We start from the raw sequence: 20187 nt of genomic DNA on the forward strand, positions 1-20187 counted from the left end.
TCTCTATCTATATAAAAGCCAAGTACATCCAAGGATGGAATACTGTTGACATATCTGGGCAGGAGCTGCTAAAAACAACCTATCCTGCCTTGACAGAGTACAAAATAGACTTCGTGGCTTAGTGGGGGATGCCCTTTTCTCTACCCTGCAACCTCTCTTCCACAGAAGAGACGTTGCGAGCCTATCCTTGTTTTATCGTTATTTCCATGGCAGGTGCTCATCTGAACTCCAATCTCTGGTCCCCCCTCGCTAATCTTTCACGAAAAACACCCGTCTAGCTGAATCCACTGTGACAAATTTCCCCCACTCTATATCTGTGTTAAATCAAAACGTGGATTCCATGATCAAAGCTTCTTTCTTAGAACTGCACGCCTGTGGAACTCTGTTCCGTCTGCCTGCTTCCCTCCGGACTACAACTTAGATGTCTTCAAGTCCAATGTTTACAAATTCCTAATGAACCGCCCCCTTAATTAAACACTTCATCAAATCTCCACACTAACGTAATGTATTTGCAATAACCCTTATCCCTGAGTGGCTTCCGGGCCTTGATAAGTGGTGATCACTGTGTAAAAAAAAAAAAAAAAGCAGCGGCTTGGTTCCCACCAGTTTTGGCAAATAACATATAGGATCCTGAACAAAAGTGTGCGTTCTATCCCAACCATTATCAATGGACCTGAGGTCATCTCGTCACCATCAGACAAGGCCAAACTGTTTGCCAAGAACTTTGCAGCTAATTCTACCCTATGGGACAAAGGCCATCAACTCCTCATATTTCCTCTTATAACACAGAACACGCTAGGTAACATACAAATATCTGTGCATGAGGTCATCAAGCTAATCAAGAATCTTGATTCCAGTAAAGCAACTGGCCCTGACGGCATCCCAATTATAGTGTTAAAAAAACTACAACCAGAACTTGCTCCCATACTTACAAAACTGTTTAAGCGTTGCCTTAAGGAGAAGTGCTTTCCAGCACCCTGGAAAACCTCATCAGTATGCCCTGTATTTAAGAATTCAGGTGATAAGTCATCTCCTTCTCAGTATAGACCACTAAGTCTCCTGTGTGTCATGAGTAAGTTGCTGGAATCCATATTAAATAGAGAAGTAGTCAACCACCTCAGCAGAAATAACCTTCTTAGTGACACGCAATATGGTTTCCGTTTTGCAAGATCTACCGCAGATGTGCTAACGGTTATATCTCATAGGATTAGTGAATCTCTTGACAAAGGCTTCCTTTCTAGGGCAATTGCTTTGACATATCAAAGGCCTTTGATAAGGTATGGCATAAAGGCCTACTTCACAAGATTTCCAGCTACGGTATAACTGGAAATGTTTTCTCAATCATTAAATCATTTCTCTCTGATAGACTCATAAGAGTAGTGGTCGATGGACAAAAATCAGAAGCCTGCAGTATTAATGCTGTAGTCCCTCAGGGGTCAATCCTGGGCCCAACTCTTTTCCTGATCTACATCAATGATCTCCCTAAACACATACTTAAATCATTTGTTGACATCTATGCTGATGACACGACCATCTACGGCAACACATCAAAGGCTGTAAATGACAAAGCTCTCTCTGATTCTCTCTCCTCTGATCTCAAGCGTGTGGTTCAGTGGGGAAGACGTGGCTGGTTACCTTTAATGCATCTAAAACCAAGCTCCTATCTTTACATCATCAACACTCTGATCCTCATCTGGCATCAATTGAAATGGGTGGCTCTCGTCTAGGGAAAGTTCCATGTTTTGATAAGCTTCTGGGCTTGACCTTTACCCCTGACCTGAAATTGAATACATACATCGTCAGTTGCCAAGGTCGCTGGAAAAATGGTAGGATCCTTCTACCGCTCCAGAAGATATCTCACCCCTGATGCAATTCTCTATCTGTATAAAAGCCAAGTACATCCACGGATGGAGTATTGCTGCCACACCTGGGCAGGAGCTGCTAAAAACAGCCCACCCTGCCGTGACAGAGTACAAAATAGACTTCATGGCATAGTGGGTGATGCCCTTTTCTCTTCCCTGCAACCTCTCTCCCACAGGAGAGATGTTGCGAGCCTGTCTTTGTTTTATCGTTACTACCATGGCAGGTGCTCGTCTGAACTCCAATCTCTAGTACCCCTTAGAAGTGCACGCCTGTGGAACTCTATTCCGGTTGCCTGTTTCCCACCTGACTACAACCTGGATATCTTCAAGTCCAATGTGAACAATTTCCTGATGAACCGCCTCCTTAAGTAAGATACTTTATCAAATCTCCAACACTAACGTACTGTACACACAATAACCCTTATCCCCGAGTGGCTTCCGGGCCTTGATAAGTGGTGACTACCTTGAAAAAAAAAAAAAATTCAAGAGTAGAATTTTTTTGGTATGTACAGATCTCTATACATATCTGTGATGCAACAAAAATATTGTGTACAAAAAATCAAGTAGTTTTATTTGTAAACAAGAAAATCAAATTTTTTTACTAAACAGTGACAATGTTGTGATGCCATCTTGGAAACAGGCTGTAGGAATAAGGAAAATAACTCTAAATAATTCAAACTGGCAAGATTTTAGAAATCCATTTTTAACACTGGGAGTGGGGTATGTTGAAAAAAACTCAAGTTCACTTAAAAATGATTTTCTTTATAAAAATATAACTACTTGATCAATTTACATGATTTTTGGTGAATGATATTTTCTTTCCATTATGGATATGTACATCATACAGATTTTTTTTTTTTTTTTCTAATATAAATAAATGGGGAATTTTGGATAAGCGTCGGAACTGATCCAGATGCAAATCATTGTGTGATGTAAGTGTGTCCTGCTGGTATTGAACTGATCAAACCAATCTTTATCATTTGTTTAATGATTATTATTAAAAATTTTTTTTTTTTTTACATTTTCACCCTAAACAAGGCACAGTGCCACTTTGATGCATAGGGCTATTATCTAGGACATAATTTTGAGGGATACTATGTAGGGAGTTGAGCAGCAAGATGTCTGTTTACATTACAAGTGAATTTCTGCATCTCAGTCCAGTCCAAGAAGCATGAACCTAGAAGGGAATTCCAAAGTATGAGTTCTAGGGAAGAAACTATTAGAGTATAAGGCTTTTTTACATCTAGGAATTTTGTACTGTGTTGGAGTAGGATTTTGCTGTTTGTCGGGGGTATTTACATCGAGGAGGGACCTGCCATTAAAATACTTGTAAAACAGGCAGAGGGATGCAACATTTCGTCGATGGGACAGCAGTTGATGCCTAGCTGATAGTGCAGCACTTATTAGATTGACGACTCTCTTTTGGACCCTGTCTAAGAGGAAGGGACTAATTGCAGATGTACCAGCCCAAATGTGGCAACAATACTCCATACATGGGTGAATGGGGGCCTTGTAGAGGTACAGGATACTCTCGGGCATAAGCAAATTTCTAGCACAGTAGAGAGAGCCCACCTTTTTTGTAGCAGCTTTGGCAATGCCCTCAATGTATCTGTTCGAACTCATGTTCCCGTGAATGTTAAGCCATTTCAGGTAATGCATCATTAGCCATAGCTATTGGTGGTTGAGCAGGTTTCTTGTAATTATTAAAGGAAAGAAGCTTAGTCTTGACAACATTGAATCTGACCTTCCATTTTTGTCACTCTTCCACTGAAGTGAATGCAATTTCTTCTGTTGAAAAAGGGACAAACAGATTAACCATCTATGTTTTTTTTATTCAACAATTTGATTTCTACTTGCAGGGTTATTCTACCTGATTGGTGGTGCTGATCATCTAGGAATTGAACTCAAAACCACAGAATGTTACAATCCAGTGACAAAAGAATGGAGTAGATTACGCGATATGCCTACACGTCGCAGCCATGTCAGCCTTACTATTATCGATGAATGCATTTATGCTGTTGGTGGCAGCAATGAACATCAGGGAGCTTTGAATATTGTAGAAAAATATTGTATTGACACTGTAAGTAAATAACTTGTATGTAAATATTTATTTGATTATTTTTAGCAAAATTTATGTATCTAAGTTTCAAATGTGTATGCGTATATTAATACTGCTAACTCTGACTATGATCGACCATTTTACTTTCTTACATTGTGTTGCACTGTTGATTGTACATACAATTTATATAATATATACCTGACAACTCTTGTTGATATTCTCAAAATCAACACAGAGACGAATTTATCAACATAAGTTTTATTTACAATTAAGCTTTTTGTTCATCGACAAAGAAAGAGAGGCGTTTAGTGTTGGAGTTGATTAGTGTGTGGCTCGATGATGGAGTGGTGTCAAGATGTCAATCAATCATGCTCGCCGCTGTCAGTCTGCTCTCTTCTATTTTCTGTTGTTTATTTTTCTCTTGTATAGTCAGAAATCGACATTCCTGGAATCGTAAACATAAAGATGCCTCGTTCTTTTCTATTTTACATTGTGCAATTCATAACTTCTGATCTTGGAATGTAAACAGTTCTTTGTTTTGGTGATAATTACTGTTGTGGTTGCAAGGTTGAACAATAATTAGTAAGGAAATACAATGAAGACGCAAACAGCAAGATAACGCAATAATAAGTGTATTAAATAAAAAGGTATATTTACAATATGTACAAATGACGGTGTCGAGTCAGAGAGTCTTGGTGGGAGGACATGTACGCTCTTCGGCGTCACTTCTGGTGGCATTTGAGTAAGACACACCAAGGCCAACCTAGGCTTGCCATTTATAGTGTTATGTTATTCGCATATGCAAATAAGTGGTTGCCACCACAACACCCCCCTCCCAAGATTTGAAGTCACACAGATTTCAATATCTTTTTCTTTTTGGGTTTACCCTTAATGGTTCATTCACTTTTCTTTTCCTACCTGATCTTCGGGGTTCAGGTGCATTTTGAGGCGGTTCCAAATTAAAAGATTTGTATATGATATCTATGGTGTCCTCCTCTTCGACTGTTGTCGTATCATCATCATCTTGGATATGACGTTTTTTTATCTGATTTAGGTGCCTTTTATGTATATTCTGTGGACCTTTAATCATGTATGTACAATCACCAATGCGTTTATCCACTACTCCACATTCCCAGTAAGATGTGTTATTTCTGTAGCACTTAAAATATACTCGATCTCCCGAGTTATATTTCTTTCTTCTCGTGTGTGTAGTGTTTTGGATAATTGCCTGCCTTGGCAATAGTTTGTCAAACGCTGATTTTACCTTTCTGGCAAACATTAGATCAGCTGGTGATATGTTTGATGGTGTACTAGGATGTGGTGTAATCCTATATACTTGCAAGAATTGTTGCAAAGCTTTTTCTGTTGGTGTTCCAATGGATTTCTTTAACGCTCGTTTTAGCGTGTCCACGAACCTTTCCGTGAGGCCGTTCAACCTTGGATGATACGGCGGAGTCGTGATGTGCTTCACTCGGAACGTGTCGCAAAATTCCTTAAACTCTGCGGATGTGAACTGCGTTCCGTTGTCAGTGACCAGTGTGTCTGGTACACCGAATCTTGCAAACAACTCGTGTAGGAACCCTATTGAGTTGTTCGTTGTTGGATTCCTGCAACGCATTACCTCCGGCCATTTTGTGAAACTATCCACTACAATTAAATAATAGTTTTCACCTACTGGACCGGCGAAGTTTATGTGGATTCTCGAACATGGTTGGTCGGTTTTCGGCCAAGGTTTGTGTACTATAGGTGGAGATTTTGCCGCTAACTGGCATCCTTTACATTTATCAATTGTTGTCGCTATGTCAAAATTGCATGAACATTTTTGATAAGTCTTCCATGTTTTTTTTAGTTTGTAGTTAAAAAAAAAATATTGTACCATGTACAATATACACCGGTTTGGGTTACAACAAAAAAGCAAATTGCTGTAAGCTCCTGTTTTCAATAATAATATCGCTGCTTGCAATAATATATTCTTTTTGCGAGTCACGCTGCAAAAAAAAATAAAGCAGGGTTATCTGGAATCACAAAATGGAATTGACTTTCCGTTTTTAGGCACTTACTAATAAGTAACTCTTTCCACAAAATAAAAGTTTTTTTTTTTTTGTTTTTTTTAATCGAGTCACAATTGAATAAATGTATGCAGTACATTTAGTTCTTTGAGTTTTTTTTCTCTAGTATTTTAGTAATTAAAATACCTCTTAAATTGAGATTACCTTTTTTTTTCCGTGACGTTTTACTGTATTATCCGTTATTCAGTGACAACTTAAAGAAAAAAAAAATCCTTTCCTTGAATTTTAGTTTTAGCTGTGGTATTTCCTTTTAGTACCGACGTCAACCAAAACATTAATTAAAAAGTCCTTTAGTTGTTGTTTTGTTTACGGAGAACAGTAATTAGAATCCACTGGTGAACTTTTTTCGTAGGTTACTTCCTTGCTTTTCGTAATACGGGTCTGATCTGTCGTTTTTGCGACAGAACAAAGTTTGCTTTTCGTTTGCAAGTTGATCCTTTAGTAAGATTTGTTGTGTAGCGACAAACAAAAATTCACTTTTACATTCGTTTGCAAGTCGGATTCCCAGAAAACGGCGTAAATTGTCGCTTTTGCCACGTTAGTTTTTTTTTTTTTCACTTGAGTTGAAACTTCTCTTTAGCGTAAAATCCGTTTGCTCGTTAACACTTTGCATTCCTTAAAAAAAATGGTCAACCTTTGCGTTGTACTTTTTTTTTTTTTTTTTTTTTTTAAATAGTTCTTCGTCAAACTGTTATATTTGACGCTTCATATCTCGTCGCCAACTGTTGTGGTTGCAAGGTTGAACAATAATTAGTAAGGAAATACAATGAAGACGCAAACAACAAGATAACGCAATAATAAGTGTATTAAAGAAAAGGTATATTTACAATATGTACAAATGACGGTGTCGAGTCAGAGAGTCTTGGTGGGAGGACATGTACGCTCTTCGGCGTCACTTCTGGTGGCATTTGAGTAAGACACACCAAGGCCAACCTAGGCTTGCCATTTATAGTGTTATGTTATTCGCATATGCAAATAAGTGGTTGCCACCACAACAATTACAATTCCGGTCATTTTTATAGGGCACAAACATGTGCATCAAATTCATCCAAAATCTGCATGTGTGCATATGCTGCCCTTGCCAAAATGCTAATTGACATCTTGGTCAGACAGCCAGATAAACTCAGACCCACAAAGATAAATCAAGTAAATTCCAGTTAAAGAAAATACAGTATTTGTTTCTCAGTGAATCAGGTAAAAATCTGAAAGAAAATAGAAAAATAAAGAAGGGTGAGTTCTACTGCGATGAAGAAAAAGAAAAAAATGTATATATCTATAAAAGTGAAATTGTCTGTGTGTGTACATTTCCCTACTAAACTACTCTGTCAATTTTCAGTCTACAAACTCAAGATTTGACATAGAGGTATTGAGATTTGGAAAAATCTTTTTAATCGGTTTTGGGCCAGAAATTTGGCTGTCAAGGGATAAAAGTTCAATGAGTTGACCTTTCAAAACTCTACCAAACTCCTCCGCCAATTTTCGGTATAAACACTTGAAATTTTAGATGTAGGTTACTTGGACATGGATCAAACTTTTTAATTTGATTTGAGACCAACAATACGTGTTAAGGAGTCAAAGTTAAAAAAAATTTGACCTCTGCGGTCTCTACCAAGTTGTAGTCAGGTGGGAAGCAGGCATACAGAACAGTTCCACAGGCGTGCAGTTCTAAGAAAGAAGCTTTGTTCATGGAATCCACGTTTTGATTTAGGCACAGAAAAAGAGTGGGGGAAATTTTTCACAGTGGATTCAGCTAGACGGGTGTTTTTCGTGAAAGATTGGCGTGGGGGGACCAGAGATTGGAGCTCAGACGAGTACCTGCCATGGAAATAACGATAAAACAAGGATATGCTCGCAATGTCTCTTCTGTGGGAGAGAGGTTGCAGGGTAGAGAAAAGGGCATCCCCCACTAAGCCACGAAGTCTATTTTGTACTCTGTCAAGGCAGGATAGGCTGTTTTTAGCAGCTCCTGCTCAGATATGGCAGCAGTATTCCATCCTTGGACGTACTTGGCTTTTATATAGATAGGGAATTGCATCAGCAGTGAGATATCTTCTGGAGCGGTAGAAGGATCCCACCATCTTTCCAGTGACCTTGGCAACAGACTTGATGTACGTGTTCCATTTCAGATCAGGAGTAAAGGTCAAACTCAGAAGCTTATCAAAACACGTGGCCTCACCCAGATGAGAGCCATCCATCCCAATTGATGCCAGATGTGGATCAGAGCGTTGATGATGTAAGGATAGGTGTTTGGTTTTAGATGCATTAAAGGTAACCAGCCACATCTTCCCCCACTGAACCATGCGCTCGAGATCAGAAGAGAGAGAATCAGAGAGAGCTTTGTCATTTACAACCTTTGATGTGTTGCTGTAGATGGTCGTGTCATCAGCATAGATGTCAACAAATGATTTAAGTATGTGTTTAGGGAGATCATTGATGTAGATCAGGAAGAGAGTTGGGCCCAGGATTGACCCCTGAGGGACTCCAGCATTAATACTGCAGGCGTCTGATTTTTGTCTATCGACCACAACTCTTATGAGCCTATCAGAGAGAAATGATTTAATGATAGAGAAAACATTTCCAGTTATACCATAGCTGGAAATCTTGTGAAGTAGACCCTTATGCCATACCTTGTTAAAGGCCTTTGATATGTCAAGATCAATTGTCCTAGAAAGGAAGCCTTTGTCACGAGATTCACTAATCCTGTGAGATATAACCGTCAGCACATCTGCAGTAGATTTTGCAGAATGGAAACCATATTGTGTGTCACTAAGAAGGTTGTTTCTGCTGAGGTGGTTGACTATTTCTCTATTTAATATGGATTCCAGCAACTTACTCATGATACACAGGAGACTTAGTGGTCTGTACTGAGAGGGAGAGGACTTATCACCTGAATTCTTAAATACAGGGCAAACTGATGAGGTCTTTCAGGGAGTTGGAAAGCACTTCTCCTTAAGGCAACGCTTAAACAGTTTTGTAAGTATGGGAGCAAGTTCTGGTTGAAGCTTTTTTAACACTATAATTGGGAATCCGTCAGGGCCAGTTGCTTTACTGGAATCAAGGTTCTTGATTAGCTTAGCGACCTCATGCACGGATATTTGTATGTTACCTAGCGTGTTCTGTGTTATAGGAGGAAATATGAGGAGTTGATGGCCTTCGTCGCATAGAGTAGAATTAGCTGCAAAGTTCTTTGCAAATAGTTTAGCCTTGTCTGATGGTGACGAGATGACCTCAGGTCCATTGATAATGGTTGGGATAGAACGCACACTTCTGTTCAGGATCCTATTTGTTATTTGCCAAAACTGGTGGGAACCAAGCCGCTGATCAGCTACCTTGGATTTAACAGACTGGGCATATAGCTCTCTTGTATTTTTTATTACTCTTTTACAGTGGTTGCTGGCAGTCCTGAAAGCAGCCTTAGTCTCAGTACATCTATTACGTTGGTAGCTATGGAAAAAGTGATTTCTGTGCGCGATGGCAGCAGCACATTCTGGGGAGAACCATGGCTGGCTGTTAGGTTTTTGTTGGAATTTTTTAGATGGTATGAATTGGTCTATGCCTACAATTAACCATTCGGTCAGATCTGATACTATAGAGAACACTTCCTTTTTAAACATGGAGTGCAGAGGTAAATCAGATATGAATGTACGGAAGCTATCTCAGTCAGCCATAGAGTATCAGTATACAGTACGGTGGAGGGGTACATCTGTGGACTTATTACATTTCATTTTTATCTTAACTGATACGACGGAGTGGTCGGAGGATCCTAGAGGAGAATGAACGGAACATGAACATAGCTCAGGGGAAGTTGAGAGAAAAAGGTCTAGGAGGCTTGCATATTGACTGGGTGTATCGGGCACCCAGGTGGGTTTGCGAACAATCTGAGTGAGGTCATAAGCAATGGCAAAATCATTACAAAACCTCCCCTCATCGTCTGTCTTATTTGAATGGGTCGGCCATTCCACGTTATGGACGTTGAAGTCACCACAGCTGAGGGATGTGCAGACAGGATGTGGTCTATTTTCTCAGATATGCTCTTAAAGAGTGTAACTCCGCTGTTGTGGGGCCAATAGAGGGCAAATATAAATGCAGTGGTGTTAGCAAGTGTAACCCAAAAGCACATATAGGGTAAATTAGGATCTTCTCTAGAGATATCCCTGCCACACGGGAAGCCATCTTTAATGTAGGCACATATTCCATGCTCATGGCGATCTTGGGAGTCAGATTTAGCTGTTAAGTTAGAGTATCCGTTAATTATGAACTCATCTAGGGAGGTGGTCGGCCCTATTCCAGTGTCACTTAGAAATAATATGTTCGGTTTCGTCTCCTGTAATTAGGTTTCAACCTCTGGAAGGTTGGAACGTAGATCCCTGATGTTGGAGAAGGAGACCTGGTAGTAGGGGTCTACGTTGGAAGATGGGGTTCTAGGTTTATTCAAGTTTTTTTTCTGGTGATAGTTCATGTTGAGGTTTTGGGATTTGTGGAACAGGTCGGCATACTTGGTTAGAGCAGTACAGAGAGGGAAAGTAAGAGAGAAAAAGACAGGAATTTTTTTTTTTTTTTTGTAGCACACGAAAAGGTAAAGCCATAACAATTACCCACTAGTATGGCATCGAGAGGCCCCACCAGAGACTACTGCATGGTCCAGATCCATTCACCAAATAGCAATACAGCATTCCCAGTACTTTGCGCCTGCTGATAGGACAGCCTCCTTAGTGGTTAATCCAAGGTTCGGGTCCCTGACTATCAGGCGGATAACGTCAACCCAGACAAAACGTTTACCTACAGCACTCTTACTAGTGACATGGCCACAAGGATAGACATAGAGACAGAAAAATTTTCGACATCTCAGCTACTGTTCACCAAGTACTACCGACCTTTAAGCAGCTTTTTCTTCACCCTTTGTCAGAAAAATCACTCATTTGAATGAGGACTGAGGGACAAAAAAGGAGAAGCAAGAGTTACTGGAGTTGCCGATAACACATCCACTGTATTATCTACTCTCCATTTAAAAAAAAAAGAAAAAGAAAAGAGAAACGGGGAGGAGGGGAATGGGTACAAGTGACTTATTTATATCTAAGTAGTAAGTCCGGTGCTAAGTTATCAATTCAGGACACTTTTGATGATAATCTCCCCTCCCATATTAATGGGTGGAAGTTTGTCGCTATCTATCTTGAGTTTGAATCATTGGAGCTTCACCTTATAATTAAATCCAATAATTAACTTTTATCAATTTGTAAAGTCAGCTTAATATTTACATTCGAGTTTAGATAATTATTCAAGGTTTTAATTTAGGAGGTTCGTTTTCATAGGTGACTTTTTCTTAGCTAATGTCACTATTATATTTCGAATATAATTGAAAAAAAGACTAACTATATTAGATGGTTTGATTGGCTAGACAGGAAGCAAGCATTTTCAATATATGCAAGCTTGCAGTAATAGTATATATTAAGTATATTACTTAAATAAAGTCCTAACTTTATCTACTCTAATAGAGAAAATAATTCCAGGCATTTTGTTTTTTTTTTTTATCGCTAGTTTACTTTGTAGCATGGCTAAACAGTGTTTTGTCTGTTTCAATAGTTGCGAAGGGGGGGGGACGAATAAGACAGGAAAGTAGAGACAAATAAATACATATACATAAATAAAACAAGTAAAACGAGTTTAAACAAGGTAACATGAAAAACATTTAGGATGAATTTTAAAAATACTTAACGTCTGTTTGCTAATGGTTCTGCATCTTTTTGCCAACTGGCATATTGTTGTGTCTTTCAAGAGCGTAAGAAGATTTCTATTTCCGGATAACTTGTGCACATGTGCCTATCTATTTATAGAATAAAAGTCGTTATGTTCAGATGTGTACATATTAAATTTACATTTTTTTTTAAGTCCTAACTTTATCTACTCTAATAGAGAAAATAATTCCCGGCATTTTTTTTTTTTTTTTTTTTTTTTTTTTTATCGCTAGTTTACTTTGATGAAATAAATAAGGGGAAGACAACTCAATTCAAAGTATCTAGACCAAAATCAGCCCCATATTGAATATATTTAGAATTAAAATGGCTAAAAATCATAAATTTTAATTTTCTTAGTTTAAAAATACTACTTGATCACATTACATAATTTTTTGGAATATGACAACTTTGTTCCGTGACGAGTATATACACCATAAAGATTTTTCTGTATTTTTTATTTTTTAAATGAGTTTAATTTTAAATAAGCATTTTTTCTTTTCTTTTTTTTTTTTAATAAAAAATTGTTGGAAAAATATTCAACAGATATTCTTATTTAATAGTTAACTTCTAATCTTGGCTTCAAATTCAAGAAAAACTTGAGCAGCCTGACTTTGACTAGTATAGATATAATAGTTTTTAAATTCAATTTTGTAATATTTTTTTAGGATTATATTTTAATGAAACAATTCCAGCATTAATGTTTTCTTTTTTTTTTTGCATTTCACTTTCAGGATACATGGACAAGCATTCCACCAATGTCGTCATGTCGAGCCGGTGCCAGTGTTGTTTCTATTGATGGTATCCTTTATGCTTTTGGAGGATGGTATACTGAAAATCATTCCCTTGGTCAATACGTAGCCCCGACCACTCTCTACTCTTGTGAGTGTTATAATCCACAGACTAACAAATGGACCGCTGGCCCTTCAATGTGGACGAGTCGCTGTGATGCTGGCATTGCTGTTCTCTTGTGATACTACGAGTCCCCTCCATCTTCAAAAATGTCAAATAAATAGTTATATAATTGAGATCTGAAGTCGATTTATTAAAGATAATAACCGTAGCTAATCAAATCAGGATAAAACTTGTTATCGTAATCTTTCATTTTCAAAAGAAATTAAACATTTTACTTTATCATTGCACAAGAATACACAATATTTTGTAATCAAAAATAATTTTTTATACTGTTAGTATCCTCTATTTTTTTTTCTTTTTGTAATGTTGGTACCCTCTATTTTTTTTTTTGTACTGTTGGTATCCTCCATTTTTTATACTGTTTATCCTCTATTTTTTGTTTTTTGTACCCTTGATATCGGCTAATTTTTTTTTTGTATTGTTGGTCTCCTCCATTTTTTTTGTACTATTGGTCTCCTCCAATTTTTTTATACTGATAGTATCCTCCAATTATTTTATACTGATGGTATCTTCCATTTTTAATTTTATATTGATGGCATCCTCCATTTTTGTTTATATGGATGGTATCTTCATTTTTTTATACGGATGGTATCCTTCAATTGTTTTTACATACTGATGATATCCTCCATTTTTTTTTATACTGATGGTATCCTCCATTTTTTTTTATACTGATGGAATCCTCCATTTTTTTTTATACTGATGGTATCCTCCATTTTTTTTTTATACTGATGGTATCCTCCATTTTTTTTTTATACTGATGGTATCCTCCATTTTTTTTTTATACTGATGGTATCCTCCATTTTTTTTTTATACTGATGGTATCCTCCATTTTTTTTTATACTGATGGTATCCTCCATTTTTTTTTTATACTGATGGTATCCTCCATTTTTTTTTATACTGATGGTATCCTCCATTTTTTTTTATACTGATGGTATCCTCCTTTTTTTTATACTGATGGTGTCCTATATTTTGTTTTATATCAATGGTGTCCTCTATTCTATATATTTATATTTTTTTAAACTAACAGTATTTATTTTAGTGAGACCTTATGGAAATTCCATAGTGTTTTTTACATCAATCTGTATAATTTACTGTTAATATTATTTTTAAATTAATATCTCTCATGGTCAGTACTATTAAGAAAATTACTTCTTTTTTTTCGTGGTAATAATTGTCAGTTAAATGTTCTTTAAAGAAAAAATGAATATGTCTTTTATTTATTTATTTATTTAAAATTGTAACAATTTAATAATTTTTAAAGCAGTAAATATTCTGTAAAAAATAATTGTCCACTAAATATTCTTTAAATCAATAAAACTAATGTCATTTTTTTTTTTAAATATATTTATTTAAAATTGTAGTTTTAATCGACAAAATAGCATCATTTGATTTTGGAACAATTTATTATAAAATATATTTATTTAAAATTGTAGTTTTATGTTTCTGAATTTTTTAGATAAAGATCTGAATCGATTTGGATTCTTCGAACTACTGTTCTCATCTTGAGTGTTATTTCACACCGTTTCGATCAATGTAACATCCAACTTTCTTCATGTGTATCATGTCAAACTCTGAAATTCTATGCAGATTCTCATATTTGACAAGATATACCCGGACGTGATACACTTGAAACGTTGTGAGTATAACACTCAAGATAAAAACAGTAGTGCAAAGAATTAAAATGCTATGCATGTACTGTTTTAGTTGATAGGATAATATAATTTGATTTTAGAACAATTCATTTTAAAATTGATAACATTTTCTTTTTTTACTTTAATCATCAATCACCATCTTTACTGATCATGTGACCTCATATTTAAATGTTTATAAAAGATGATAACATCCATATATACACATGAAAGCATTTTATGTAGTTTAGTGAATAGGAATATAAATGGATAGTTGACATCTGTGTCCTGAATTAACAAGAGAAACATTCAAGGAGGGGACTCTAAAAAATAATGCTGCTTTTGCACACAAATTTATAGTGGGAACCGTTCTATTTGAATATTTGCTATTTTCCTGTAAAAATCTGTGGGTTCTTGTCTTTAATTCCTCCCATATTAAAAACAAAAATAAACAAACAATGGAACACATAGGGTATAAGAACCTCATACATCAGATTTTTCAGAGCATATAGTCTATAAGGACTCTAGGAGATTAGAGACACAAAAGCACATCTTGTGGTCGATACTGGCTGGCCTTGACCTTCACACACCTGACCTGTAAATAAACATTAAAAGAAGAGTTGTTTAGTTTTTTTTTGCCAACAATTTTTTTTTTAATATAGGGTGCACATTTATTTTATTCACAAATCTTTTTAATAAAATGATTCGAACAAATCTTTTTGATAAAATAATTTGAACAAATCTTTTTAATAAACAATCAAGGAATAAAATTTTATTTTAAGAAGATAGGAGAAGGGAATAAATATTTATTTTTTTATGTAGGGTACAGAACTTTTTTTTGCAGGGGTGGGGGGCATGATTTTCTCTATATTAGAAACCGATCTTAGAATTAAGAATTTTAGGATGCTGATCTTTTCTGTCCTCACTCACTAAAGTGGAACTCCTTCTAGACCAAGGCAATTTTTATGTATAATAAAATCTCATACATAGTTTTATTTACACCAGACTGAGGCTATTTTAATTTTGGGAGGAACAGGATTTTCCCTACACCTGCATTAAAAACTGATCCTAGAAATGTATAAAATAAATTTTTAATTAAAAAATAAATAAAAACGTTTTGCTTCCTCACTGGGGCAGATGGACAAAAGGTTGGTTTTTAATGTATGGGAAGCCCAAAAAGAGGCACTCCAGATTGGTACAAAAATTAAAATTACCTCAGTCTTGAAGGATTTCTTTGTCACTGACCAAAGAGAGGAAAGATGAAGTATAGTATCACGACAGATACTACACTTTGCAATAAATTAAAAATAATTTTTTAAAATAGTAAATTTTAATTTAGTCTCATGATACTGGTCACACGAAGGATAGAAAAATGATCAGCACCTTAAAATTTTTAATTCTAATATCTGGAAAATCGTCCATTCCATTCCCAAAAGTTTTGTACTCCACCTTAAAAAAAAATATTTAAAAAAAAAAATGTTGGCGAAAAACTGAACAACCCAGGTATATTAATGTTTGTTTACAGAATGCTGTGTGCAAAGGTCAAGGTTAGTCATTATCGATCGAAAGATGCACTTTTGTGCCTTCAGTCTCCTGGGGTACTTATACCCTATATGCTCTGAAAATACCCTTATACCCTATATGATCTGTATTTGTATGTAACTGTGATGAAATGAAAATATCATATTCAAAAAATCACATAAATTAATCAAGTAGTTTTATTTTTATGAAGAAAATCATTTCTAAGCGCTTAATGAGAATTCGTAGACATGAATCTAGTATGAAGTATTGTTGAATTATCTTCCATTTATTTTTTTTTAGATATTTTTCAAAATGGTGGGCAACAATTACTTCTCATCAGACACTCATAAAATTTGATTTTCTTGTTTAACAATTTATTTGATTTTTGGAATGTTTTCGTTTCATCACAGATTTTTCTTTATTTTTGATTTTTAATATATGAGGAATTCTGAACAGAGAACCAAACTGTATCTATAATCAAACCACAATTATTTATCAAATTCTTTGATTATTCCAATTAATATCTTATTGAAGGAGACACCATTGAATGGATCATGTAAAAATGCCACATCAAAAATATATTTTTTATTATTGCTTGTATTAATTTGAAATTATGAAAACAAAAATGTTTGTTTTTAAGACATTGTCTTAGTTAAATGCTTCTATGAATCTAGAAATTTCTTTTAGATTCTGAAATTTATTGAATGCAAGTCCAGTGTTCAATCTAATTTAAAAAAAAAAAAACTAAAGAAAAATGTTTGATATACATACTCGTCATATAGATGTTTCTGTATTATTGTTTTTTTTTTGTTTTGTTTTTTTATTTTTTAAATTAGGTTGAACTCTGGACTTGTACCATTTACTGTACAAAAAATCTCTTCTGTTGAAAAGTCTTTTTTTTTTTTTTTTTTTTTTTTTTGAAACAGCTGTGATATTTACAAAACAAAAACCATGGAAAGATTTGACAAAATCTAATGGGCATTCATATTTTCAGATCTTTTGCATAGTTTTTCTTTTTTTTTTTTTTCACATTATTTCAATCAGATTAATTTATGGATTTTTGTTTTTAATGATTACATTCTTCTATTGGATTTGTTTTGTTTTCTTCAATTCATGCCATTGAGATTCTCTTTCTAGATAGAACTTTTTTTTTTGCTGCATTTTAAAGTTTGAAAAAAGATCACACTGCCATGAAATGTTTTTTTTTTTTTTTTTTTATATAAACAGCTAGAATACCTGTCCCAGGACAGGTAAAATTAAGTCTCCCAGACAGAACAGTTTTGCACCACTTTTATGTCTCCTTGTGAAGATGAAAAAGAAAACAAAAAAGAAAAAACGATATAATATGGTGCTTGTCCAGACAGAAAAAAAACAACAGTAAAGAAAAATCTATATGATATGTATACCTGCAAAAAAAAGAAAATATCATACACTAAAAATCATGTAAATTGATCAAATAGTTTTATTTTTTAATAAGAAAATAAAATTTTATTGTTAAACTACGAGTGGTGATCTTGCAATGCCATCTTGAAAACAATATGAAGGAATGAGAGAGATAACTTCAAATAATTTAAACTTTTGCAAGATTTTAGAAAGCCATTCTTAATGTGAGGAGCAGGGGTGTCAGAAAAACTCAAATTTGCTTATAAATGATTTTCTTTATAAAAATAAGCCTATTTAATCAATTTGTGAATTTTAGAATACAATATTTTCTTTTGCATATGTTATACAGATTTTTTTCTTTATTTTTGCGTTTTCGTTAACTTGAGGAAGTTCTGGACAAGCGCTTATAATACTCCTCAACTTTTCATTCCAATTTATATCAATTCAAAGAATTTTCCTTGATTGGTATCTAATAACTATGGATCAGATTTAATGTAAATCTGAAATATTTGAATTTTCCAATCGGAGGTTGTACCTATATTATTAAATAATAAACAAAATGACATAAAGTTTACATAGGTTAGGTAAAAAAAAAAAAAAATAGTAAAAATAACGCAAATTTATCCTGTTTTTTTTTTTTAGTTTATTTTTTAACAAACTTTATTGGTGAAATTGTCCGGTGGCTATTTTCAGCCTTCATTAAGGTCAATAGCCAAGAGACATAACAAACTCTAATTTAAATATAAGAGTTAGCACAGCTTCCCTCTCTATATTAAGAATGGCTTTCTAACAAAAATATTGGATGAATTTGCATAAATTTTGGTGTACAATCTTATTTTAACCTAACAGGTAAGTACATAATAAAGTTTGCTTGTTTTTTTTTAGATATTGGTGTTTATCTGGAGAAGCACTCACACTTTTCTATGTTTATATCATCTGAAGAATTTTGTGCAAGTGAAATAAATTTTTCGATCTGCGACAAATAAATGAAGTAAAATTTTTCGATGTACTATGACTTAACATTCAAATCGATGAATGTGTTTCTCAATCCAGTTATTTAATTTGCGATGAATCTGTAGGAAGCATATGTTTTTGAGAACAGAGACTAGTTGAGCCATTTTGTTTGGCATTTAATAATGAACCAAGAAAATGTCATCCCACTGTGTTTAGAAAACAAGAAATTTATTTTCCATTTGCTTCCGGCACCAAAGAAGCAATTTGGAAAATATTTGGAAAAATATATAGCAAAAAATGTCATTTTATCTAATGATCTTTCTCTGTCTCTCCTTCCCACCCTTTTTTATTTGTTTAACAATTGTTTTTGTTTTTTATTTGGGAAGACATTCAAATGACATTTTGTTTATTTTCATGTTATTTTGTTTAAATTCTACAAATATCTTGCTATTTGGTAGTTCATTTTAAAATCATTTGTCATCGTAGGTTCCTTGTAATATTTTAAATATGTCCAGTGGTTTCCTTTGTCTTCATTATTTAAAAATTAAATGAACTGCTGAGTTGATAATAAATTCTGTTGTAAAAATAATAAATAAAAATACATTTTAATTGTTTGTTCAATCATTGCATTTTATTTATTTATATAGAAAATAGAAAATGTCCACTTTTCTGAGGAGCATTCAATAAGTAATGCTCTTAACCCACTTCCAGTTGCTGTATCAAGCTGAAAGTTTACATGTGCAATGATTTATGTCTCTATGGGTTATGTAGTAAATTACAGCTCTGAACTAATTGTAGTTTCTGATTCACAGGTGTTTGAACTGAGTTAGGTGTGAAATGAAAACTGCTGAGAGTCTCACAGTGATTCAGTTTTTTTATTTGAAAGGAGGCACATCACAAAAGACTTTTAATGAAATGAAAAAAAATAACGTACAGTAGTGATGCCCCATCATATAACCTTGTAAAACTCTGGCAACATAAATTCAAACATAGCTGGAAATCTGGGGAAACAGCTTCCCAGACATAGTCACTCCCCACCCCTAGCCTTCTGCCATTGATTGTCAATAAAGTTGGGATTGCCATTGTGAAGCTTGACGCATTAATTTTTGTCAAGTAGCCCAAGAGATCAAGATTAGTAAAGGGTTTGTGGAAACTTATGACCATTTGCTTATGCCTAAAGTGTCTGCTAGATTAATTCCCAGGTTGCTGACACCTTTCCAGAAGCAAGAGGTATCTTCCTCCTCCATTGCGCCAAGCCACAATACACACGTTGTCTGATCAGAAGCACAAATGTTTTGTGATGAAATCCTCCCTCATGTCCTTACTCTCCTGATCTTGCACCCTCTGACTTGCATCTCTTCCCAACCATTAAATTATTTTTGAAAGGAAAGTGTTTCCTATATGATGAAGCCTTGATTTCTGAAGTCATATCATAGTTGTGTTACCAACCTGGGGTGTTTTTAGAGCTTCATTAAAACGATAGGAGAAATGTGTAACTTTGGGTATTTCCTATGTAGGAGATAACCACAATCTTCAGCACATCCAGGTACGCTTTGGTGTTGACTTTTAAGCCGACTTTGAAGATATGATGTGGCCTTCACTTGAAACCACACCAAAGACCATAACTGTTTCCAGAAACTTTGTTTTCATCACTTTGGGAATGTCCCTGTTATTCATGGCAATCCAGTGATGCATTTTGAAGGTGCTGGCAATGGTTCTGTTGTCATAACTTGGATTGGTAGATAGCATGAGTTGTACAGCAACGCATCTTCATTGTTGAACATTGTGTCACTTTCGGATAGAAAGCTCCTATTACCCTTTTCTCTTACTATTGGGATTTGTACGTAACTGAACAACTAGTAGATGGTTTGCTACAAAAAAGAAAACCGGTTTTCATCAAAGGGAAATGGAATCCTGTCATCTTTTTTAGTGCGACAATTTTATCGTTCCACCCTGTACTGCCATGAAAAGTGAATTGTGGCCATTACTTATTGAATGGCCCTTGTACATAAAATTTTCATATTCATTCAATTAATAAAAAAAAAAATTTTGATAAAGGATGAATGA

General features: G+C 34.9%; 2 protein-coding genes across 4 annotated transcripts in view; one reads left to right on the forward strand and one right to left on the reverse strand.

Moving 5' to 3' along the window:
* Nucleotides 1-13339, forward strand: part of LOC145259581 (actin-binding protein IPP-like) — a 45110-nt gene extending 31771 nt beyond the window's left edge. Inside the window, exons 5-6 of the mRNA XM_080117237.1 lie at nucleotides 3722-3942; nucleotides 12454-13339. Coding sequence (XP_079973363.1) covers nucleotides 3722-3942; nucleotides 12454-12693 — 461 coding nt within the window. The 3' untranslated portion in view covers nucleotides 12694-13339. The remainder of the gene's footprint in view (nucleotides 1-3721; nucleotides 3943-12453) is intronic.
* LOC145259589 (uncharacterized) overlaps nucleotides 1-20187 on the reverse strand; it is a 183466-nt gene that overhangs the window by 123342 nt on the left and 39937 nt on the right. The window contains exon 2 of one of the 3 annotated variants that reach the window (XR_013864173.1): nucleotides 4164-7192. The exons of the other annotated variants lie outside the window; for them this stretch is intronic. The gene's annotated coding sequence lies outside the window, so the exon portion shown is untranslated. Of the gene's footprint in view, nucleotides 1-4163; nucleotides 7193-20187 lie in introns of those variants that run through there. 3 annotated transcript variants of the gene reach the window in all.

The sequence above is a fragment of the Euprymna scolopes genome, chromosome 3, assembly GCF_053919585.1.
Source record: "Euprymna scolopes isolate OS-2025 chromosome 3, ASM5391958v1, whole genome shotgun sequence".
In the NCBI taxonomy this organism is placed as follows: domain Eukaryota; kingdom Metazoa; phylum Mollusca; class Cephalopoda; order Sepiida; family Sepiolidae; genus Euprymna; species Euprymna scolopes.